This window comes from Notolepis coatsorum, assembly GCF_963971535.1.
Source record: "Notolepis coatsorum genome assembly, chromosome: 14".
Classification (NCBI taxonomy): domain Eukaryota; kingdom Metazoa; phylum Chordata; class Actinopteri; order Aulopiformes; family Paralepididae; genus Notolepis; species Notolepis coatsorum.
This window is the reverse complement of record NC_140178.1, coordinates 24,238,212-24,264,611: the sequence shown is the minus strand read 5'-3', so window position 1 is coordinate 24,264,611 and position 26,400 is coordinate 24,238,212. Positions and strand designations below refer to the sequence as shown.

At 41.4% G+C, this 26,400-nt stretch overlaps 1 protein-coding gene across 2 annotated transcripts in view; it reads left to right on the top strand.

Moving 5' to 3' along the window:
* Positions 1–10,100: 10,100 nt before the first annotated feature.
* The window catches only part of LOC311241149 (uncharacterized protein), a 41,416-nt gene continuing 25,116 nt past the window's right edge, over positions 10,101–26,400 (top strand). The window contains exons 1-6 of one of the 2 annotated variants that reach the window (XM_084329875.1): positions 10,101–10,369; positions 11,006–11,082; positions 21,702–21,882; positions 24,594–24,692; positions 24,800–24,956; positions 25,617–25,760. In XM_084329875.1, the coding sequence (XP_084186001.1) occupies positions 11,016–11,082; positions 21,702–21,882; positions 24,594–24,692; positions 24,800–24,956; positions 25,617–25,760 (648 nt within the window). In that variant the 5' untranslated portion in view covers positions 10,101–10,369; positions 11,006–11,015. Of the gene's footprint in view, positions 10,497–11,005; positions 11,083–21,701; positions 21,883–24,593; positions 24,693–24,799; positions 24,957–25,616; positions 25,761–26,400 lie in introns of both variants that reach the window. The other variant, XM_084329874.1, reaches the window with a different exon arrangement.

Sequence of the window (26,400 nt, the reverse complement as noted above, 5' to 3'; positions counted from 1 at the left end):
CTTCGCACTCCAGAAGCATTACCAAAAACTACACAAAAACATGCATAGATTATGGCTAGTTTGAATATAATGATATGGAACACTGGTGGGATAAACAAACAACACAAACGCAAAAGCGTGCTCACACTGATGAAAAAAGAACATGTGGACGTGGCTCTACTAAGCGAAACGCACATTTTAGAGGAAGACATAGATACGTTAGCGGATAACACATACCATAATATTAGTCACTCTTCTTTTGGTACGAGAACTCGAGGTGTAGCCATAGTCGTCAGACGTAAATTAAATATCGAATTAAAGGGGGTATGGTCGGATGCTGAGGGGCGTATAACTATAGCTAGGATTGTACACAATAACAGGAAAATAGCGTTGGCAGCGGTATATGCCCCAAATTTGTACGAAGTGGGTTTCTTCACTTCACTAACCGATGAAATGTTAAACCATCCCGAGTACTCATTTATAATAGGTGCGGATTTTAATGCCATTTGGAATCCAAGGATGGACAAATCTTACCTCGCCTTTTCCAGCGAACAAAAAAATTCATCTAAAGCATTAAAAGATTGGTCAAAGACTACAGGGGTAAATTATTTATGGCGTTCACTTAATCCCACAACCCGAAAGTACTCCTGTCGATCGGCGAGACATAACACATTATCCAGAATTGATTATGTCTTTGCATCCCCGAGACTATTTGATAAATATGAAATGGAAATGATACCAATGCGCTTTCAGATCACTGTTATTTACTCCTAAAAGCAACATTTGGTATACTATCTTCCCGGGCCCCAAGATGGCGTTTTAATACTATGCTGCTTAACAACAAGGAATTCATTACACAACTCAAAGAAGCTCTCACAGTATTCCTACGGGAGAATGCAAACGCGGTGCAAGACCCCAGAATAATATGGATGTCGGTAAAGGGTATGATCAAGGATTTCACGGATAGATTTTCCTCCATATTGCGCAAAAATCAATGCACAAAACTGTCTGAACTGGAAACGCTTTACTCAACGTTATTTAATTCTTTAAAATACAACAACTCAACTAGACTAGAAAATCAAGTTAACGTACTAAAAACAGAGATCAATGCAATATACAGACAAAAATCGGAAATGCAAATACGCAGCACAAGACAACAGCAGTATTTCCAAGGTTCTAAACCTAGTCACCTATTAGCCATGCGATTAAGAATTAATGCAAAATTTGCAGATATAACTGCCATTAGAAAACAACAAGTACTTGTAACAGACCCCAAAATAATAAACGATACATTCAAAGAATTCTACTCCGACTTATATAATTCAGAAACGACCTTTGATCAAAACATTTTGGACACATATCTTAATCAAATTATTCTCCCTAAACTTTCGGAGGACGACGCTAAACAGTTAGAAGCACCGATCACATTAGAGGAACTCAAGAAGGCCATATCCGAAATGAAAAATGGTAAGGCTCCTGGAAGAGACGGTATCCCATCAGAAATGTACCTTTCTTGTTGGGACATATTTGGACCCTTATTACTAAATATGATCTTATACTCAGTCAAGGAGGGGAGCTTCCATAAACACGACAATAATTGCACTCATTTCAGTCCTTCTCAAAAAAGACAAAGACCCCACCGAGTGCGGTAGTTACAGACCTTTAAGCCTCCTCGGAACCGATGTCAAACTGTACTCTAAGGTATTAGCCATCAGATTGCAAAAGCATATGACGTCTTTAGTTCATCCGGACCAAACTGGCTTCATAAGAGGTCGCCTGATCAGTGATAACATAAGACGAATACTGCACGTATTAGATGCAGACAAAGAGGACACCACACCTAAGGCGATGCTATCCCTGGATGCTATGAAAGCATTTGACAGGCTGGAATGGTCGTTTCTATGGGCAGTATTAGAAAGGATGGGGTTAGGAAAAGGATTCATTGATATGATTAAAGTATTATACAAGGACCCATCGGCCATGATTACAACAGGCACATTCATCTCCGAAATCTTTCCGGTATCACGCTCAGCCAGACAGGGTTGCCCTCTTAGTCCCGGACTATTCGATCTATCATTAGAGCCTTTAGCACAATATATAAGACAATCCCAATACATAGAACCAATCATAATCAAGGGCACACAACATAAAATTTGTTTATATGCGGACGACGTAATATTGTTCATGCAAAGCCCCAACACCACATTGCCTCATCTACTCAAGTTGATAGAGAACTTTGGTGATTTATCGGGATTTAAAATAAATTGGTCGAAGTCGGCTTTCCTTCCACTTAACATCCATGCAAAAAAAGACACAACCCTCCCTGGTGCGATACCCATGGTAAAACATTTTAGATGCTTGGGTGTGGAAATATTTCCCACCATAAGACAAACGGTGAAGCACAATTACACAAAAATACAGAACAAAATCAAAGACGACCTGGACAGGTGGGCAAAACTTAAAAACTCAGTACAGGCAAGGGTATCAATAGTTAAGATGGATGTATTACCAAGAATCAACTTCATCAGCTCAATGCTACCGTTATCCCCTCCAGAGGACTACTGGAAAAGATTACACTCCTCCACATACAAATTTATTTGGAATAACAAACCACCTTGCATAAAAAGATCCACCGCACAGAGAAATAAAGCAGACGGTGGCATGGCAGTTCCAGATTTTTTGCAATATTTTAAGGCTTACACATTAAGACCATTGACAATATGGTTTGATCCCCAGGCTTTGGTATCTTGGAGAGAATTGGAAGAAAACATAGTATAGCCCCACAGAGACTGAAGGACATAGCACACACTAAACTTCCAATCAAGCACTGTGAGCGGAAATTTGGCCCCATAATTACCCATGCAATCCGAACATGGCGGGAAACACAAAAAAAATATCCTAACCCTCAAAAATGGCATAATCACACTCCCATATTCAATAACAATGCACTCTTAATGGAAAAACGTCCTATAAGATTCCCTATATGGGAAGAGCAAGGCATACACTCATTAGGGGATATTTTTAATAACCAGGGCTTCTGTAGTTATGGAGAAATATGCACAAAGTTTAACCTCACCGAGTCCACATGGCTTTTTTTACATACAGTTACGCCTATGTTTGAAGTCTCACGGTGTTCCATTAGACATACCAGTTGAACACCACAGATACCACAAACTCTTCTATGAAAGAGAAACATTGGGAGGTTTTGTATCAGGTTTTTATTATCAATTACTAACGTCCTCGTATGAAACCCTTCAACTAGACACTGTCTGGAGGAGGGATATTCCAGACCTGGAAAGTGACTTTGATTGGCAAGAAGCATGGGCAAATGTCCGTCTTACATCAAGGAACCCGGACCATCAACAAATCAATCTTAACTATATTCACAGGACATACTTGACTCCTATAAGACTGATCAGAATGGGCCTGAAACAAGACTCAAAATGCTCCCAATGTACAAATGGAGACGAAGGGACATTTATGCACATGTATTGGGACTGCCCACCAGTTAAGGCATTCTGGAAAGATGTGACCCATCAATTATCAAAACTCGTATCTTGGAATATACACCCCTCTGTATTGCTTTTGAATGATGTTTTTGAGTTTGCAGTAAATCCACAGCTAAAGAGATTGGTTTTATCGGGTATCACAGTAGCTAAAAAACTGATCGCATCACGCTGGTTTCAACCGGAAAAAATGTGCCGGAAAGTTTGGTCTCTTACATATCTCGATGTGATATATCAAGAAATATCTACAGCAAGAATTCTGGGTCTCAACGAAACCAAAATGTCAATGTGGGTAGAAGTGGTGGAGAGAATAAAAGCTAGCTTATAATGGTAGTGTCTGGTTAGGAGTGAGGGATAATGGAGGTACTATCCAAGGAGGGGTCCGGGAGGGGGGGGGGGGTTCGAGCTGGAGCATATGTGTGTAGGGTTTTAGAAAATAGGTATTAGGGGTATGTCCTATATAAGCATTTGTATAATTGTTAATTTCACTGGATATACACTGTATACGGTAAAATATTATTATAGACTTTTTTTTTTGTCTTGTTTCTGTACTTGCATGTAATTTTAACCACCTTGACTGTTAGTTTCATTATGCATTATGTGTTGAGTACTGACTTTTAATAATTTCTGTTTTGCAATAATAAAAAAAAAGAAAAAAAAAAAAAAAGACAGTGCAATGAAATTGTGTACGTCCAACCAGGATGTGACAATCAACAGTCAGTTGCAATATAAGACACATATAAATAAAACTGTACAGTAAAGTGCAATGGTTACAATGTGCAATGGTGAGAATACAAAATAATCATTAAAATAATCATTAAAATAAAGTCTACATGTTTTGATTCAGAAGTCTGACAGCTGAGGAAGTTTGAATACAATTTTTAACACACACATTAACTCATTCCCCGCCAACAACGATTATACTCGATATTGGGCGCCATCCTTTGAACGCCAACAACGAGTATACTCGTTATTTGATAATTTTTCCTTTTTTTCTATTCAATGTCAGGGACCCGTATGTATGCCGTTAGAAGGCATACTGCGAATCGAGGGTCCAGTACCGGCCAGATCCTCCCAGGTGGCAGTATCGAGAGTGCAGTAAACCCTGTTCCAGACCCTGTGTTACACTTAAATGTCTCCGGGCGCAGTTTTCTGGGTCGGGCGAGTCGAGCGGTTCTCCCGATTGCATTGAAGCGTGTCAAATGCCCCCGATCCATATGTTGTGGTGGGTTATGTCGTGGACCAGATGGAGATCAGATGGATGGCGATCAAACAATTGGAATATTATTTTTGGAATACTCCCGATCACAGGTAAGGACTATCTGACGTCAATTCTAGCTTGATCGTGCAATGTTTTTATACCGATCCAGCTGATCAGCGTTTTTAGTGTTCAATACGAATGCCGTTACTAGCAATCAAAGAATCAGAAACGACCCCCCCCCCCCCTTTCATGCATTCATGATGAAACATAATACCTATTATATACAAATAAAAATAAGGAAGTTCCAGGCACTCTTCTTGTATATAAAAAAGGCTTTAATAAATAGCTTAGTTAGAACCATTAAAAAAACACCAACATGTTTTGGCCTCTCTATCGGCCTTCTTCAGGGCAAACAGACATGAGTGAACAGAGTTATATTCAAGGTGGAGGCTGTGCTGATTGCTCTATTGAGCTCAGGTGTGTGTACCTAGTCAGCCTGAGGTCTAGCTGTCACAATAGTATGTGCCTCTAGACTCCAGAGGTCCTCCCACATCTAGAGACCCAAAACAAACATAAATCTTCATATACATATATAATTTTAAACTAAAAAGGCAAAACACCAACACAAATTATCCCCATATTTACAAAAAGGACACCATAGTATCATTAATCCCTGGATATGACATGGCTTTGAGTCTATATATCCAGCGACTCTCTTGGTTCAGTGCTCTCTCCCTATTATATACATTTGATTTGGGAATAGTAGCGTGTCCAGGCAAGAAACGCCAAAGCTTATAGTAGGATTCACGTAAAGGATAATGTGCTACGAGGTCATTGTCGCAAAATAATTGACCGACACGTAGTTTAAAATACCGAGCCGCCTCGGCGAGGTGTTTTAAACGTCAGTGAAGGTCAATTATTTTGCGATGATGACCGAGTAAAGCTATACATTATCCCGCTTATTACATGGCTAACTTACTAACAATATACCTAATTCATTTGACAAATCGCAGTTGTTCTGTGGCTCTGTCAGCCCAAATAAAGTGATTATTATTATCGCGGGCAGCCCGGCAGGTGTGTCTGATTGGCTGCACTGAAACAGTGTGTGTCAGTGGGGCTTGATTACTCCAGCTGCGAAAAACAATAATCACCGGTGGTTATGTAAGGGATAATGTATAGCTACGAGGTCATTGTCGCAAAATAATTGACCGACACAGAGTTTAAAATACCGAGCCGCTTCGGCGAGGTGTTTTAAACGTCAGTGAAGGTCAATTATTTTGCGACAATGACCGAGTATAGCTATACATTATCCCGCTTATTACATGGCTAACTTACTAACAATATACCTAATTCATTTTACATCGACTCGCAACACTGGTTCTGGCTGCGTTCTGGCTCCGCTCGTCGCTCCGCCCCCTGTCATCGCCGGCAGCAGAACACCGGCAGTGTCTAATTGCACTGAAACAGTGTGTGTCAGTGGGCTTGATTGCGAACAGCTGCGCACAGCGGTCATTATTGAAAAAACAGCTGTCATTATTGAAAAATAATGACCGCTGTCGGGGGGCTGTTGACCAATCACAAGCAAGCATTTCGGCGAATGTGAAAACGCCATGTAATAACGAAAAATAATTCACCGCTGTCTGGGGCTATTGACCAATCACAAGCAAGCATTTCGGCGAATGTGAAAACGCCATGTAATAAAAGGCTAACTCAGCCTTTTCGGGAATTACCCCAGACCACTCTGAAATTATACTTATATTCACCACAGGATAACGCTCGAACGTATGCATGGGAAAATTATCTCTTTTTTGCATCTTGGCCGGATGACCATAGTATTGTCCCCTTTAAATATAGAATATAGATATAGCTCTACAAACAAGGTGACGCACTCCTATCTTTAAAGTGTGGCATAGCTACAACGGGACCCGGCTAATGGCTGGTGCCCAATGTGTTAAATTATTATATAAATAATGTCATTAAAAAAAATTAAGATTGTATTTATTATATTTAGTTTCATTGATTCATTCATAACTTTTGAACAATAAATTATATTTCTAATCTGTCAACTGTTCTATATTGCCCACAACATTGGCTAAATATCATACAATCAAATTTTTCTAATCTCAAGTAAGGAATGTCCTTGAAAATTATTTAGTTTCTTCAAGTTCAACTCAAAAGATTCATGAGATATTTTATCCATATTTTATATATTTATTACAAAAAGATTTGGAGTACACCTCTACTTAATTTTTGCATTTTGTAGGCCTACATTAGTTTTGTATAGTGTTTGGTATTTCTTCTTTTTACTTGCATTTTTGTACTGTATGAAGCACAATTTCAGGGGGCTCATGTACGTCGTTATATGACAAATAAAACAAAACTTGAAACGTGAACTTGAGACATCATCAGAAATATGCTGTCCGGCCTCCGGCTTGGAACAAAGAACTCCCCCAACCCATAGATATATATATGCTTGCGGACGACTCAGCCCTGCTGGTCTCTGACAAGAACAAATTGCAGGTTGAAAAAACCCTCAGCACGGAACTAGGCAAAATCTGCATATGGCTCGCTGATAACAAACTATCATTACACATGGGCAAAACAGAGTCCATTCTCTTCGGTTCAAATAACAAACTCAGCAAGACCGACGGATTCTCAGTTACAGTGGGTGACAATATTGTCACAAGGAAAGACGAAATTACCTACCTGGGCTCCATCCTAGAGGCAAATCTTTCCTGTGACAAAATGGCATCCAATGTAATAAAAAAAGTCAACCAACGAACTAGATTCTCGTACCGGATCTCCTCTCTGGTAAACAAGAATACCCTGAAGACTCTGGCAGGAGCACTCATTCAAGGGTACTATGACTATGCGTGCACCTCATGGTACCAAAGCACCTCAAAGGCGCTTAAAACAAAATTACAAACATCACAAAACAAACTGGTCAGACTACTACTTGACCTGAACCCCAGAACCCACCTCACCCCTGCCCACTTTGCCAACCTAGGATGGCTTAGAGTAGACGACAGAGTACAGCAACTTGCAATGGGCCTGGTCTACAAGATACACTATACGACCGGGGTGCCCATGTACATGTCAAAATACTTCCCAAAGGTCAGTGAATACCACAACCACTACACCAGAGGAAGCTCAACAAATCATGTTAAACCCAGATTCGGCTCAAACAAGGGACTAAACACGTTTCGCAATTATGCCACAACAATGTGGAACGCCCTACCCAAAGCTGTAAAGGAATGTGAATCCCTGCCCACATTCAAAACCGCCCTTAAAGAGCACCTACGGGAGGCTGCAATTCGAAACTGGCCACCGTAAATGCCCAAAACCCCCACCACCTCCTAATAGACAGTCTCCTCCCCACCGCATGTATATATTCCCTCCCCGCCGTATGTATATTTCCCTCCCACCCACCCACCCCCTCCTAATGTACAGTCCCCTCCCCATCATATGTATATACTCTGTCAGGATCTAGGGGTAACAGTACTGTATATTTGAATACCGCCTATGTCACAAATGTATCAGTACTAAATACCTATATGTCCCTATGCCATAAATGTCATGTATGTTGTGTATGTCATAAATGTCTATATGAATTGAAAATGGGGGACCCTGATGGAAACAAGACAAACGTCTTTCTCAGGTCTGCATCCCCTTAACAATTGTATGTATTGAGCCGTACTGTATTGTACCCATTCTGCAATCTGTTAAATAAAGTTTTCATTCATTCATTCATTCATGCCCCAACCGACCACACTCCTATAATGGCCGCCCCAGGCGCCCCTACCCATAGATATATATATAGATATCTATGCCCCTACCGCCTCCAGCTCACGCAGCGCGCGTGTATACCAAACCCAGCCGCATTTCTCGGAGACGCTCTCTGATTGGCCACTGACGCGTTTGCCCAATCCGTGACGAGCTGTGTCTTTGCCCATTTCCACGTCAAACAGCCTGCAAACTACCTGGCGTTCTATCGCCATGTTCTAAGACAAACTCTAATCTTAACCAACTTCGAAGAGTGCCTAAGCTTAACCAGTGTAGAAACAGGCGTCGGCCAATCAGAGAGCGTCTCCGAGAAATGCGGCTGGGTTTGGTATTCACGCAGCCAGCGCGGCTGCATTCAATTTAACCTCGTTCCCAGTTTTATCTCCTCCGTGAGATGGACTGGTAAAGCACTACGATCGAAAGTGTGAATTTCCGGTGTATGTACTTGGAAGCTGCCAGTCCGAACGGACCAAACTTTTCCCGAATCCTGTCGGCAAACAAGCTAGAACGTCCCGGTCATGTAGTAAATTATTCAGGCAAAGCCGTTGCAGTGGCTTAAACGAGGAAATATTGTGCACGTCACACGTTTCTATAATTGTTTTGTCGAAACCGGAAAGCCTTTGATTGATTGATTGAAAAGTTTATTAACAGATTGCAGAATGGGTACAGTACAGTACATCTCAATACATACAATTGTTAAGGGGATGCAGACCAGAGAAAGACTTTCGTCTTGTTTCCACCAGGGTCCCCCATTTTCAATTCATCATAACATATATGACATACATGACATACAGATAGACAGTACTGCTACATCTATACATTTATGACATATCAGATTTGCAAATACAGTACTGTTTGTGATACAAAAGTGTCCAGAAAAGGAGTGTATATACATTTGGCGTAGAAACTGTACATTGGAGGAGGTTGGTGGGGTGGGGTTGGGTGGGTTGGGTGAGGGCTGTACATTGGAGGTGGGGGGGGGGGGGGGGGGGGGTTGGGTAGGGGACATACACACATTTTACACTGTACATTGGAATGTTGACAAAGCCTTACTTGGTCATTTACTGTACAACTAGGTTAGGACATTTGTAGGGGCCAGTTTCGAATTGCAGTCTCACGTAGGTGTTTTTTGAGAGTGTTTTTGAAGGTGGGTAGTGATTCACATTCCTTTACAGCTTTAGGCAGGGCGTTCCACATTGATGTGGCATAATTGCGAAACGTGTTTAGTCCCTTGTTTGAGCCGAATCTGGGTTTTACATGATTTGTGGAGCTCCCTCTGGTGTTGTGATCGTGGTATTCACTGACCTTTGGGAAGTATTTTGACATGTACATGGGTACCTTGGTCGCGTAGTGTATCTTGTAGACCAGGCCCATTGCAAGTTGCTGTACTCTGTCGTCTACTCTAAGCCATCCTAGGTTGTCAAAGTGGGCAGGGGTGAGGTGGGTTCTAGGAGTCAGGTCAAGTAGTAGTCTGACTAGCTTGTTTTGAGATGATGAGAGTAGCCGGTACTTCCTGTACTTCCGTTTTCACACTTTAGGAGGCATAGTTTTACCAGCCTACATTCAATTACTTTCCAGTGTAGAGAGGAGCGTATACCTCGCGGACGCGGTGTACCTCGGCTGAATATACGCCCCTCTACATCAGAAATTAATTGAAAGCAGCCGCGCCGCTAGACTTGGATGCCGCTTTGGGTGAGAACGAACCACACAGGGTTGTCTCTACGGCCGTACGTCACAGCCTCCGAATCAGGTTTCTACCAGAGCAGTCTGGTTTCTACCAGAGCCTTTCTACCTGCTACCAAAGCCAGTTTTATCTCCTCCGAACCGCCCCGAACCTGCTACTGCTCGTTTGAAAAGTGGAACGTCGTCCAACTCTCTGCGTAGTTGTGTGCCACCCGACGTGAGTAGTTGACGTTAGCAAGGGGGAGGGGCATGTAAATAGAGAATCCTAAATAAAGGGTAGTGCAGCATTTCGTCACGTTGAATTTTGTTTTGTACCTCCATGCTTTTCTTAAGACAAGTATACGGTAAGGATGCATTCACACATACAACCGGTCACGTGTTGCATGCATGATTTCACACAAAAAAAAACGCACATTTATTTTTCTCTCATTGCAACTTGATGCATTTTAGCCAGAGTATATTATAGCTACCACTACCAGCTCCGCGCGGCGCCATTACTGTCTATGTATGGAGTGTTGGATAAAATGGCCATATTTGAATTGGCGTTAACGTGTTCGTGGGGGAATAAAAATGTCTCATACGCATTAAGTGTTTTATCTGAGCACACCTGTAATTTAGTTAACATTAAACGCGATGCCATGAAATGTGCACGAAATGCACGCCCTGCAGCCATTCATATGAAACGTTAACGTAAAGAGAAAGTCCTAATTTGGAGGGAAAAAGCGAAAGTCTCCATGAATTATTATATAACCTATTATGATGTATATAAGTGAAAAACCAGATTGTGTACTTTAACGACAATTTAACAATAACAAGGTATGTTAGCTAATGCGTGTTCGTATCCCTCATTCAGGATAAGTGTGATGCCTATTCGTCGTTCATCTGAGACTCCACCTCGGGAGACGGTGCCCTCCAGTGCAGCAGAGGGAGGTGAGTGCGGCCATCATCCAGGTCGGGAACTGATGCCCAACCGGTGCACAGCCATAATGTATCCAGATATATCAGACCATAGCGAATATTAGTGTAGCAGATTGCTGAAACAATCTTTCACTTGGTGGTACAAGCACCACATTTACCACACAAGTGCTTGGGGGAACCTACTCTCTCAGAAGAGTACGTTATCCATCCACTTGGAAAAAACAGAATGGCCACCACTTTTCAAGATGGCCGCCAATCGAAGTAGTTTTTAAAGTGTTTGAACCGTATTTTGATGGAATAATCCTATTTTGATGGCCTATACATAGAAATATATGTTTGAGTGAGAAATCCAATTCTGCATTTAGAAAATAAAAAGTATTGAATATTATGATTATAGAATGGGAATTAAATGAAAAAAACCCTCTTGGTGATGTTTCCGACGTGACCACCCAATGTAGACATGTGGTAGGACGGTAAACTGCATATTGCATTTCAGCAGTGCTAGAAGATGTAAATGTGTTTAAATAATTTATTTAATTTTTTTTTTATAAATGGCCACCAAATAACCACAATGATTTAGCTTTTTTCTAAAATATGCGTTAACACTTTGAATGCCCATAACGAATATTCTCGGGTTTACCCCCGCGGGTTGAATGCCCATAACGAGAATATTCATTTTTTTTAATTTTTTTTATTAGCGATCTGAATTCATATTTCATCAACCGAGTCTACCGTTGGTAAATCAGCCACTCGGATGTGAAAAAACGCCCCCTATCGTCTCCCAGATGGTAATTCACCCTTTTGGATTGGACTCAATGAAAATTCATGAGAGAAAAAAAAACCGGACTCCACATTTTACTTCTCACGCATGTAACCGGAGCCGATCAGCTTCATGCTGGACCCTCAGCACAGTGTGGTTACTGTGTTTTACAGTATACGTGTGGGATCAATAAAAGGATCGATTTTTGGAATGGCTATCAGGAATTGGAATAATCCATTTGGATACCATCTGATCTCCGGTAAGGAATCTATTTGACCAGTCTTAGGATAATCAGACCCGTTTTCACGGAGATATAAGCTTTTCCCCTATAATGTGATATGGCTGTTTGACTGTAAGAGCGATCAGGAACTGAGAGAATCGATTTTCAGCGCGCGGCACCAGCGTGCACACGTACACATATACTATCGATAATCTAGTGTTTATTTGAAAACTATTCATAAATAGGCTGAAAAATGACAACATTCTAGAATATTACAGTACAGAGCGATTATCATGGAATCTCCTTTTTTTCGTGAAAACGAGGGCTTTGCAAAATGCTATAAAACGGAAATGAACCGATAAAAAAACGATCCGCTTCAACAATGTTGACTGGAAATGGGTCATTGATAATGCGACGGGCAGATTAGACACATAGACATAATTTTAAACATAGATTAGGCGATATTAACGTTGACATTGAAGCGGATGGTGGGCATTCAAGCACTAAATGTGCGCCCCCTGCTGGGCATTCAAAGTGTTAAAGACATTAGTTTCACTGTGTGGCAGCATGTTCTTTGTACTTGGCAAAGCAGTTGTATTGAAGGAGCTGAGCCCTTGCCAGTGTAACGGAGGTACCGCAAGTATATCCACAGTCACGATGGACTTCAAGTGTTGTGAAGTGACTGGACGTTAGCGATACTGCAAGTTAAACTCACTCCCCCATAACTAGTTCAGCGCCAGAGGTCGCTGTGGGCGTATGGCCGTGTGTGCCAGCGCTGTAATGAATGGGGATACATGCCGGTGTTTGCAGTGCTAAAACTATATTAAATATTATAGCTATGGATCTAATAATATAGTCAATTGTCATTGAGTTTCTTCCGATAATTTTTTCATCCATACATTCCCGTTTTATACCGTGGTGAATATGAGTATATTTTTAGAGTAATTCTGTGTAATCGCAGGAAACGCTGCTAAACAGGAATCGTCACTAGGAATCGTGCCATTCCTCGCTTGGATCAACAATCAATCTGAAATAAATGCTAGATTATCGGTATTATGTTTCATCATCCATGCATGAAAGGGGGGGGGGGGGTTCTATGCTTCGATCGTCGCCAACGGAATACGTTACACAGTACATTACAGACACGCTCCGATCGCGGGGAAGGAATTATCGGATCAACGCAAGATTGATAGCATATAGCTATAGCCCTTACCTTGTCTAGGATGTACTGCAAAAAGAATATTCCAATTATCTGATCGCCATTCCAAGTATTGATGTCGGTCGTGTTGCCAGGATAATCCACCAAAACACATGAACCGGCGGTGCTCGAGTCATGATCCTTCACCAGGATCATTCTGAATTTCAGCTGCTCTTTAGTGGCACGCTCGAGTTTGCTGTTGCTAAACATTTGGCGACAATTTTGGTGATACTTTGCACTGTTTTGCCTCAATGTAGCCTTGATGCCACCTCCATCATCCAATCTGGGTGGGTCTAACCTGATGGGCAACAGGTAGGCCTGTCGCGATGAGCAATAAATCAATTTATCGCCCGATAATTAAAATGAATGCAATGATTTTGACAGGCGCGATTAATTGCTATTTGCGTGTTTGTTTTAATGAGGCGGTACCAGTACCTCTTGTCAGTCACTCTCCGTGTGGGGAGGCGGGCCGCTGGCGTTACTAGAGTACAGCACAGGAGCTCCTGTGAGCACCATGCGTATGTTGGGCAGTAGCAACGCTACATAGCTTAACTACATTTTTCAATAGCGTTGCTCCTTTTGAACCAAGTAGCGTTCTTTGTAGTGTAGCTATTTTTAGACCCAAGTAGTTACTCGCTACTGCCCGGAGAAACTGGACTGCCAAATAAAGATGAAAGATCTAGCGTTGATGCTATTCAATGCTATCAACATTAGCTAAATAGCTAACCAATGAAATACAATGTATAACATAGCTACAACACACAATAACGTTAATACAATTACATGCATCATTGTTTACTAAAAGCCCCTTCCTACAGCCCCTAAAAGCCCCTTCCTACAGTAAACCTAGCAACCCGCCTCTTGTCCACACACATTGCTCTGCTTGTTTTATCATTGCTCTCACGGAGATAAAACTGGGAACGAGGTTACTCTGCTTGTGACGCTACCTCATATCGCAGATCTGATTGGTTAGGTAGTAATTTAGGATATTTAAAATGTCTTCCAATGTTGAATAAAGGTTTATTGCACTTTGAAACGGTTTCCTTGCATTATTATGCTATTATCATTATTGGGTAAAAAAAAAAAAATTAATTGAAAACTTTTGGGAAATACATTTATCAAAAAAAAAAGATTCTCTCAAAACCGCAATAATATCACTTATCGCAATAATTTCTGGGACAATTAATTGCCCAGCAAAATGTGTTATCGTGACAGGCCTAGCAACATGAATCCATGAAAGGGCGGGGGACGTCGTTTCTGATTATTGATTACCAATAACGGCATTAGCCTCATTCGCTGATCGGCTATCAAAGCAAGGCCCGATTGGGCTGTAATTTATGTGAAAAGGCTCTTACCGTGGGCCGGTTGGATCCCAAACAGGATTTCCCAGTTATCGATCGCCATCTGGTAGATCGATATGTCCATTGGCTGATGCTACATTCCTTTACTGCATACTGAATTCAGCGTCCCAAAAAGTATTTCAGGCTACATGCTACAGACATAGCTTCAGGCTAACAAAAAAATCCACCCATGATGAAAAAAAAAACTGTCTGTAACGAGGAACACTGCATTATCGAGACAGCGCCCCTACGAGGATCTGGCCAGTAATGCACTTTTCCGAATCCCAAGAGTAGGGTAAATCTGCAGTGCCGCTCGGTGACATTGAGTAGGATATTACAATGGAATAAAAGCCAAAACAACCGTACCACGTATATATACGTGGTTGGTACTCAAGCGTTGGATCTGAAACGCGTATATATATACGTGGTTGGTCACGAATGTGTTAACACTTTAATCGCCAAAAACGCTGGGACACGTCTTTCCCCACCATGCTTATTCTGCCAAAGACGCTGGACCACGTCTTTGATATCAATATTTCAAAAATCTGTGATCGAAATCATATTTCTCCCCCGGACACTTGAGATATACTGTTGATCCCCTCTCAGCTCTCCAACGGTTCAAGAGCGCCATCTGGTGGCCGATCGGCGCATCGCCCAAACAGGAAGTGATGCGCCGGAAGTGGTGCTCTCCCATATTTCGGCCGGGCACTCGCTATCGTTAGCGGGACTCCATCTTGATACACTGGACATCGATCGGTTGCAAATAACTCGATAAACAACATGATTTGGACGTATATACTATTATACAACCTGGTAATGGATCGCATATTTCTACATCCCATAATAGGAACATTTCTGTTCCACGCTCATCGCCCAATGCCATGAGGAAGCTACGGTAAGATTCAACGTTATTTTTTACCGTGTTCGATACTAACTGCTCTAATGATCATATCACCCACACTAGATGAATCATATAACGTTGGCCACGGAATTATAAACGACCCCCCCCATCCGGTCAACATCAAATGATCAGTAGTAACTTCTAGAAGCACGTCCATTTGAATTTTTTTTTTATCTCGCGCAGATTCCTATCAAACTGTATTTCATCATCAATATAATGCATTTGGGGCTATAAATCACGTTCTGGAGAAAGCTGCAGAAAACGATAAAAACATACTTATACTTTAGACCGTATTTTAGTATGAATATGTGAATGAAAAAGTATAACGTTGCTACACCCTGAACAATAGATATAGGACATTGAATGGGCCATAGTAATGTCAATTTAGCAATACAATTAAAAAAGTTATAGCCCTGCAAAGAAGGGGAACTTCTCCATATTAAATAGGGCTGGCGAATGATGGTAAATTATGAATTTAAGCCTGGCGATCAAAGTGTTAAGAACTGACAATCAGGGAATTTAAACATTGTTGACATTGTTTTTTTGTGTTTTTTTTTATTTTAAGGAAAGTCTAGTGCTGGCTGAGCATATTGTTTGTTTGCACCAAGTTAATACTTTGACAAATGTACCCTATATTTTTCAGTCAGTTCTGTCTTTGTGTGCCAAACATTATTTAAGGCAAACCACTGTAAACCATTTATTTTTTTAAATAAATGAGGAGCATGTTTCCATTTTTGGAGTGTTACATTTTTTTTTACTAAAAAACAACGTGATACGAACCGAACCGTCGATTTTGTGAACCGTTCCACCCCTAAGAACAAGCCATGATACATTGAGTATACTCGATATATCGCCCATCCCTACGTTATGTTGAGTCTCACAGCAGTGATGTCACCAGTGTGCCCTGGTTGTGATTTCACATTACTCTTGTAAAAAAATTACAAACCAATAGAGCTTGTCTACAGCATTTCAATGAATGATCATGGATGTTGCCCTTCAACTTAATGTAATATCTGATCAGACGGCTTCCGAAAATGCTAATTTTGAGCCACCATCTTAAACTGGCAGCCATATTGGAATTCAATTGACGGTGACACTAGGGCTGGGCTATATAACTATAACGTTAATTATCGTGATATATTTTAATAATGGATATCTGAAGGATTTTTTTTTTGAAAAAATCGAATTTTCTTTTTTTTGTGACCTGCAACAGGGCAGTTTTAAAACCAGAGACAGTGGACAGGCTTGTCGTTCTTGCCTGCAACTTAAAGTAATGGCTTTGCTTGTCCAAATGACAATACTGACCAAATTGAGATTAATTTGTCTCTTGTCCATTTATTTTGTTTGCTTTCTCATTTAAAATACAGTTTGAAACCGTCTGTACACAAGCTTCTATCCCCAGGCCATCAGGCTGCTAAACGAACAATGAACACTACACAACAACAACCATCAAACGCACATAGCACACACATCCACACGCACACACTCACTTTAAACAAACACACTGTAGCACCCACTCCACACACTTTATAGCACACACTCACTTTAAACAAACGCACTGTAGCACCCACTCCCCACACTTTATATTTATTGATGAAGGATTGCATTTCAACTCGTACACCTTACTGTAAATTGTACCTAAATTGTACCTCATCCCATTTCTGCTTTGCACTATATAGTATTGTACATTAGTACACTCAGGGAGCGAAATTAACTTTTTGACTCACCGGCCAGTGGCGGGTTGATGGGAAGAGTCTACCCGCCAAGCATATTTCTTACCTGCCAAAATTTTTTTGATTAAAAAAAAAATATATATATATTTTATAATTTTTTTTTTAAAATAAAATATATATTATATAATCATACTTGTAGTTGTATTATCTGCGAGACATCGCCACCACGCAATAAGTCAAAATTAGTGATGCACGATATATCGGCCGCCGATATAATATCGGCCGATATGGCCGTTTTTTTACACATCGGTATCGGTCCGATATCAAGATAGGGCCGATATTAAAAAAAAAAAAAAAAAAATTTATCTTTTTTTTCTTCTTTTTACATGTTTTGGCCTTAAATAGTTTCAAAATATCAGTCATTTCTGAAAATAAGTTACAAAAGTAAAAAAAAATATGCGTTTTGGAAAATAGCTCTTTATTTGATTATCATAAAAAAGTGTTTTCTATACAGAGATATCGACATCGGTAAATATCGGTATCGGCCAGAACAGCAATATTAATATCGGTTATCGGTATCGGCCACAATTTTCACATCGGTGCATCACTAGTCAAAATGCTTGCTATCTGCAAACAGCTCCACTGTCTGTGTGTATACTTGAGTAGCCTCCAGCTCCAGCAAGGATTCTCCGGCCCTGCAGCTAGACCCTATATTCAGCTAGACCCTACATTCAGCATGCAAGGATTCTCCGGCGATGCAGCTGGACCTATTTTTAACACTTTGACTGCCGGGAGCCGTCTTTAGACGTCTTTGCTGGCCATGCTAAAGTTGCCGGGGGACGCTGTACGTCGTCTTTATATCAATATTTCAAAAATCTGCGATCGGATTCATAATGTCCCTCCGCTGGCCTGAGATCCACCAGCAGGACCCACTGAGCTCTCTGGCAGTTCAGGAGCGCCATCTGGTGGCCGATCGGCGCAAGCGCTTAACAGGAAGCGCATTAGAGGTTTTGCTAGACGTCCGTATTGCTTCCGGCCACTCGGTACATGTCCCGTGACTCTAGCTCGTCACTCTACATAGCGATCGATTGCCAATAACTCGATAAACAACATGATTTGGACGTATATACCATTATACAAGCTGGAGATGGACCGGGTAATAATATATCCCATAATGATAAAATTTCTACTCGACGATGATCGCCAAACGGCGCGCGGAGACTGGGGTGAGTTTCAGCGTGTAACGTTACCGTCTTCGATAATAACTGATATTATCAACATTTGACCCACATTAGATGATTGGTATAACGCTGCCCACGGAATTATAAACGCCCCCTCGCCCATCCGGTCAACATCAGATGACGTGTAGTAACTTCTAGAAGTACGTCTAGTTGGAATTTTTTATATCGCGCTGATTGCCATCAAACTGTATTTCATCATCAATATAATGCATTTGGGGCTATATATCACGTTCTGGAGAAAGCTGCAGAAAGAGATGAAAACATACTTATACATTAGACCATACTTTACTATGAATATGTGAATGAAAAAGTTTAACGTGGCTACACAATGAACAATACATATAGGACTTTGAATGGGCCCTAATAATGGCAATGTAGCAATAGAATTTAAAAAGTTATAGCCCTGCAAAGAAGGGGACTTTCTCCATAGACAAATAGCGCTGGCAATCTATGGTATATCATTAATTTAACCTTAGGCAACCAAAGTGTTAACGTTACGGTTATTTTGTCAAATCACATTCAACATGCCCTTAGTTTACTGGGGACATTTCGATTTAACGTGAGCTAGCTAACGCGAGCTAGCTAACGAGGGAACGGAGGTATTATGCAGCTCATGGAGGTCCGATCTAGACTAGAGCAGACTGCTACCATTCTGAGAGCTTAACGTTAGCACTAGATGCTGCGGGCGAGCTGCTACCATTCTGAGAGCTTAACGTTAGCAGTGGCACTAGAGCTGCGGGCCGCTCTGTGTTGATACGAGCAGAAGCCAATAGTATCCCGCTGCAGGGCTGGCCCGGCTGGGCGGATATGACTCGTTGCCACGTTTTTTTTCGAAATAAGAATATCATACGAACCGAATGCTGCTAACTGCCGGAGCCATCGATATTATGACTCTAGCTGCGCTTGGGCCGGAAATGAGACCTGCACAGATTTTCAAAATAAGAGTATCGTTATGAACTACACGTCCACACGCCACACGGCGGGCAGGGCTCTCAGTGGCAAGCGCCAAAGGTAAAAACTGAGCGCCCCTGGCGGGCGGCGGGCTTTAATTTCGCCCCCTGAGTACACTGCATAGTATTGTATATTATATGGTAACTCGGTTACGTCTATTCTGCATCGAACGTTGTACATATGTCTATACTGAACACTGTGACCTCATTTTCTACTTCTAAATTACATGCTATACTATGTTATTTGATACTATCTTGTCTAGCACAGTCTCTGGAGCGTAACAGTAAGAAGCATTTTGTATGAAAGTATTCTGTACTTCTGTATGACAACTATTAAAGAAACTTGAAACTTGAACAGTAGGCTATGTGTGCTAGCAGAGCTAGTCACGGTGCACATGTGCGGTGGTTTGTCCACCAAAAAAGCGGCAAAAGATAGAAAAGAAACTAGCAGAGCCAGAACTGTTCAACTCCCCTGGAGCCACAGCCACCAGAGAAGCCGGTTTACTTTAGCTTTCAAACCAGCTGCAGGGCTGAGAACTGGAGTGTGAGGGGAGGTAACACTAAAGATGACGGCAACGACAACGAATTGCTGCAAAATAAACATACATCTGTTGTAGTAATTTTTTTTAAACTTTTTTATTCTTATAACAATATCGATAATTAATTATGATATTGTTATCGCGATATCATTTTTGGCCATATCGCCCAGCCCTAGGTGACACCATTGAGTTCTTCATCAGAAGACATTCATTTTGATGTTTGGATCATTAACACATTTACTTCATTCAAGTTCTACTTCGAAAACCTTTTTTTTGCATTTGACAAGGTGGACATCTTTGATTTTCAGCTGGATGACGTGCTTTTCTTAAAGTACATCCTGGACATCATTTGTGCCAAATTTGGTGCTTTTACCACCAAGTGAAAGATTCTTATAGAATATTGACTTAATCTGCCCCACTGTATGAGGGTTGTCCACATTAAACTCTGCAAGAGATCATGCAACACACCAGGGCATCAATCAACAGTCAGAGGTTGTGGAAAGTGATTTCACAAACGTGCCCTTTGCATTTCCCTCTTCTCAAAAGCATTGGCATTGTTTGCAAGCATGTTTAATGTTTTTGCATTAAAGAATATCCACACACTATATTATATTATGCTCCCATGGTGATTCTAATAACGCTTCGACCTGAAAACATTTCAAACGTATGGTAAATGGTGCATTTATATAGCGTTTTTATCCAAAGCGTTTTACAATTTGTTGTTCCTCACATTCACTCACAGATGGTGGAGGGCGGCAACCATACAATGTGCCAACCTGCTCATTGGGAGCAATTAGGGGTTAAGTGTCTTGCTCAAGGACACTTCGACACGCTGCCTGGGAGGAGCGGTAATCGAACCGCGAACCTTGCGATCACCAGACAAATCACTATGGGAGCATATTGGCTTCAGTGTGGTTATGCAGTGTTCTTTGATGCAGCTTCAACATTTTGTATTCTAATCTGCACCTGTGGAATGGTTTAAGCTGTAGCCCTATTTTCTGAAATTCCGCCTAAAGGTACATGCCCAAGTAAATGGAAGATTGCTCCACTTCTACAAGGTCAATTAGCATGTTCTTGGTATCTAGGGACCTGGGGGTATGTATTCCCAGTGTCATAAATATTGTGTCTGTTACTAGGCTTGAGTAAATTGTGATGAAAAAAAGGAGAATATAAATTATGATTTTCTTGCATCTTTGCCGGAGAATAACATCATAAACATTGAGGTTCTTCTGATTTCGCTCACTGAGCTCATTCACCACCTACTACAAGTGTACAAAAGATCTAAGCAAATTAATAAAGGGAAGATTATTAAACCGAAGAATTTGTAGATTCAGTAATAAATTATAATCTATTTGAATTATGAATTCATATTTGACCATATTATGGCCAGATCATACATCTGGATGGGGAAAAAGCTCCTCTTTCCAATGCCAGTGTTAAATCTGGATTTACGTCATTTCCTCACGGTTTTACGATAAGAGATGGAATTAGCATTTTTTTTACGATAAATAATTTTTTTCTGTCAATCTTAAAAAACGGTAAACAAACGTAGTGCTGAAAATATACACTTTGACTTCTGTTTTGATAGGGTTAAGGTCTTTACTCTTGGCTACATTTGAAAAAGAAACAACATTAATTAATACGGTCTGTATTATCGATTTATGATAAAAACAGCACGGTCCCCCAATTGGGGTACCCTACAGCTTAACAGGTTTAAAATGTGAAAATTTTCTCTGACTGCACACTGTCTGTTGTATGTTTTAAACGTTGTCAGGAATCACATCTCTGTATGTCCTAACATCTATCCAGAGCCCGATGCCACATCGGAGGAGTCCCGCTCTGTTGGGGAGGAGGAGGAGGCTGCATCACCGGCCTCCTTGGGAGAGGGAGATGGAGAGGGAGAGGCTTCAGGCGATGCAGAGCCATCAGAAAACGGTGTGGATGATGAAGCAGCTGGGGAGAAGAAAAGTGATGAATCTCTGAAGGAAGGGTGAGTTGTCGAGGAATATGTAACACTCCTTACCAATGAACTCGTTTTTGCTTTTATTCCATTTTAATATCCTACTCAATGTTACAGAGCTGTATTTTGGCTGGAAAAGGCATATTGGGACTCGGAAAGTGCAGTACCGACCAGATCCTGGTAGTGGCGCCGTCTCGAGAATGCAGTAATCCTTGTTTCAGACCTGGTGTAACTTTTTTTCCGCTCCGGGTTAGCTTTTCTGTTAGCCTAAAGCTATGGCTTTACCAGATCGCCTGGAATACTTTTTGCGACGCCGAATTCAGTATGCAGTAAAGGAATATAGCATCAGCCAATGGACATATCGATCTACCAGATGGCGATCAAATAACTGGGAAATTCTTTTTGGAATCCAACCGGCCACAGGTAAGAGCGATTTGACGTCAATTTCAGTCTGATCGGGCCTTGTTCTCATAGCCATCCACTCGGTCAGCGTATGATGTTGCAATAACTAATGCCGTTATTGGTAATCAATAGGGTTGGGCGTCGTTTGGATTTGATTCTGATTCTCTATATCGAATCCTGTTCTGAACGATTCTCGATTCCGATTCTTTGAGGTGCAGGTCACAGCTTATTTCGCATGAGAATTTATTATATTTTTTTTCTTTTCATACTGTTCACATTTTCAGTTGACTTGATACAGTTTAATTTGGTTGCTGTACTGTAACTAGGGTATTAAACTTTTTAAATTGTATTGCTAAATTGACATTACTATGGCCCATTCAACGTCAAGTATCTATTGTTCAGGGTGTAGCAAGTATATACTTTTTCATTCACATATTCATACTAAAATACGGTCTAAAGTATAAGTATGTTTTTATCGTTTTCTGCAGCATTCTCCAGAACGTGATTTATAGCCCTAAATGCATTATATTGATGATCAAATACAGTTTGATAGCGACGTTAGATGATTCATCTAGTGTGGGTGATATGATCATCAGAGCAGTTTATATCGAACACGTTAAAAAAACCGCTGAATCTCACCGTAGCTTCCTCGTAGCGTTGGGCGATGAGCGTGGAGCAGAAATATTCCTATTATGGGATGTAGAAATATGCGATCCATCTCCAGGTTGTATAATAGTATATACGTCCAAATCATGTTGTTTATCGAGTTATTTGTAACGGATTGCTATCCATTGTGTCTAGCTCGAGTCCTGGGACTATTAGCGAGTGATCGGACTGAATTGGAATGAGCACCAGCTCCCGTTTCCGGTTTGGGCGATCGGCCACCAGATGGCGCTCTTGAACCGTTGGAGAGTTGAGAGGGGATCAACAGTAGATCTCAAGTCTCCGGGGGAGAAATATGATTGCGATCACAGATTTTTGAAATATTGATATCAATGACGTGGTACGGCGTCTTTGGCATAATGAGCATGGCGGGGAATGACTTGTTAAGGCGTTTTTGGCAATCAAAGTCCCTTTTTTTTATTTTTTTATAAGAATCAAAATTCAGATATCGCTGCTGTCGGGACAAAACCTCATAACTCAATTTTTTTTAATTTTTTTTTATTATATAAATCAACTCCGTAGATCATCCTCCATATGTGTGTGTGGGTTTTACAAAGTTTAAACAATAGGAAAGCATTAAACCGATCATCTGTCTAAACCTCCTAACTCTATTGACCCTCAAATCTGTGTTAGTTTTTTTCATCTGCTGAAAAGTTGGGTTTTTGGAGTTATGAGGTTTTGTCCCGACAGCAGCGATATGTTACTTCCGGTTCCAGAACCGGAAGTTAGGAACCGGTTCCTAATTAGAACCGGTTTTCGGTGCCCAACCCTAGTAATCAATAATCAGAAACGACTCCTCCTCCTCCCCCCCCCCCCCCCCCCCCCTTTCATGCATTCATGGTGGAACATGAAACCGATCATATGCATTTTGATTTTTAACTCTAGCTTGTGTAGGGCCGAAAGTTCGAAACGCCATCGATTTAACGTTATTAGCTTAGCGCCCTATAACTAGCTTTGCAGGAATTACCCCAGAACATTGCGGTATATAGTTCAATTAACATTTTCAATAGTTTCCTCATTTCAACTCGTCAGTTCGAGCCCAGCGCTCCACATTTGCTTTCAGTTTAGCTGGTCGTCCGTACTAATACACATTGGTCCTATTAGGGGGTGGGAAACTGATGGGTTGGGATCGGGTGTTGTGGACAGTGACTCCTACAGGTCGGTTGGTGCGCCTGCGCAGTAGAATCAGGTAGTGTCGGGGGCAGCGTGAGCCTCCCACGCGTTACTCCTCGCCACTGAGAGATCGAGCTGCGCAGGTGAAAAGATGAGACTGCTGTTACCTCAAGTACCGGAGGGGACTTGTGCTATGTATGACTTAGTCCACATTGCAGCCAGCTTGTGGGAGGCAAGAAACAGCGTCCGTGACAGGGGAGGGTTGAATTGGATGATACGAAATTGGGATGGGAGAAAATATAGAAAATGGGAGAAAAAGTGGATAAAAAAAAAAAGAGTCAGATAGTCCCTAACGATTCTCTCAAGTTCACCAGCTGTTGGCTCTCCAGCAATTGGCAGCTGTCCCAAAGGGAACGGCTCAATGGAAGTAAAAATCAATGTGGCCCACGGACCCCCCCAGATGCACACTAACACAGCGATGCCCCCCAGATGCACACTAACACAGCGATGCAAATAGGTTGAAACTGCTATGGTGGCGTAAAGATGTTTTCAAAATATTTCAGTTTGGCTTTGCCTGTGGTGACGAAGCCAGCAGACGGTGAGAAATGCGAGGACTGCGTCGCTGGAGAGTGTGCAACACACTGCTATGTTCTCCTGCCCAGGTGAGGATATGATAAAAAGGCGGAATCGCAGTGAAATATCGCTTAGAGGGAAAACGACAGAAGGATTTACTTAGCTCTCTTTTCTTCCCCCCTTTTTTTGTATACAGGTTGAAGGACGGATACAAGCTGGAGAAATCTAAAGTCAAGAAGGTGAAGAGGACCGTCCCTGCGTGGGCCACCATGTCTGCGAGCAAAAAGATGCCCGTCGGCATCTTCCCAGGCTCTCAGCCCAAGGTGGACGACATCCTCATTGAGGCTATTCAAGTATGTACCTGAAGTGGATTTCCACATTTCACCTGTAACTCTTGATTCTGTGTTAGTCTTCACATCCACATACCGTAATACAACCCGCGATAGGATATCACAATATTGGAGTCGCAATATTGTAATATTACTATATTGCAATTTATTACCCTTTTTCAACTGCATATTCTGTCCCCAATGGAAAACCTAATCTGCAAAAAAAATGTATACATGCATCATCTGTTGTATCTGATTTTTTTCAAGTCTTTATTGCAGTAAAATGTGATCAAGCAAAGCCATAAAATTCTTTTTTGTATCTTATAAATATCGATATGTATATCGATATAATATCTCCATGCAACATATTGCTGTATTGATTTTTCGCATGCCATATTTAATTAAAGTTGCAACATGACAATCTTTATAAATAAACCAATAAAAAAAAAGAGGGGAGCAATCACAGGTTTTTCTTGTCAAAAATACATAACTTTATAAATACATTTACAGACATATTCCAGCCCTACTTCTCATATCCACACCAACATTATGAAACGCCCACATGCGTTCTCGTCGGTCTCTACTCTTCTCTTTGAAGCGGTGCGTCACGACGATGCCGTGTTTGTGTAGTGCGGTATTCGTAGGGCATAACCCCCCCCCCCCCCGTCTCTCTCACCTCTCTAGTCCTTCACCGACGGGTCAGGAATGTCGTACCAGTCTGTCATGAAGTACGTGGTGATGAAGTACCCAGGCCTGGATCTGAACAAGAGGAAATTCCTCATCAAAAAGGCTCTGGAGAAGCAGGTGGAGAAGGGTGCTGTCAGACGGGTGAGGAGTTGCTTTTATACCAGTTTTAAATGAACACACCGACATTATGGGAAATGCACTCAGTCTATGAAAGTTCTCCAGAGTCTGACAAGAAGGTGGATACCACAGTAGAAGGCTATCTGCCTGCATGCTAGCCTGGCTTAGCTTAGTCCAGCAGCAGCGTGGCTACATGGGTAGAGCTCCGGACTCACAATCGGAAGATCACCGGTTCAGGCCCCGTGGTGGTGTTGTCCAGCAGGGAGCACTCTGTCCTCTGGACTTGACATTAACAATGTCCCTGTTACAGTGATGGGCACACCATACAACTGCAAGTGCCGTCCTTCGAATGAGACGTTAAACCGAGGTCCTGACTGAATTCGGTTGTTAAAGAACACAGTGTCTATAGCAAATTCCTGGCCAAATTTACATCACCTAATCAATCCCGGTCTCCTGAGCCTTTCATATGGAAGCAAATGAGTGACGGAAGTATTTGAATTTGATCAGACACCCAATTTATAGCATTGAAAATAATTATTTGAAAACATGTATCTGAATTTCTTCTGACACCGAATTTATAGCATTTAAAATAATTACTTTGAAAATCATGTATCTGCATTTTTTTGCTCCGAATTTACCTATGTGAAATAAAAATTTAGTGTTT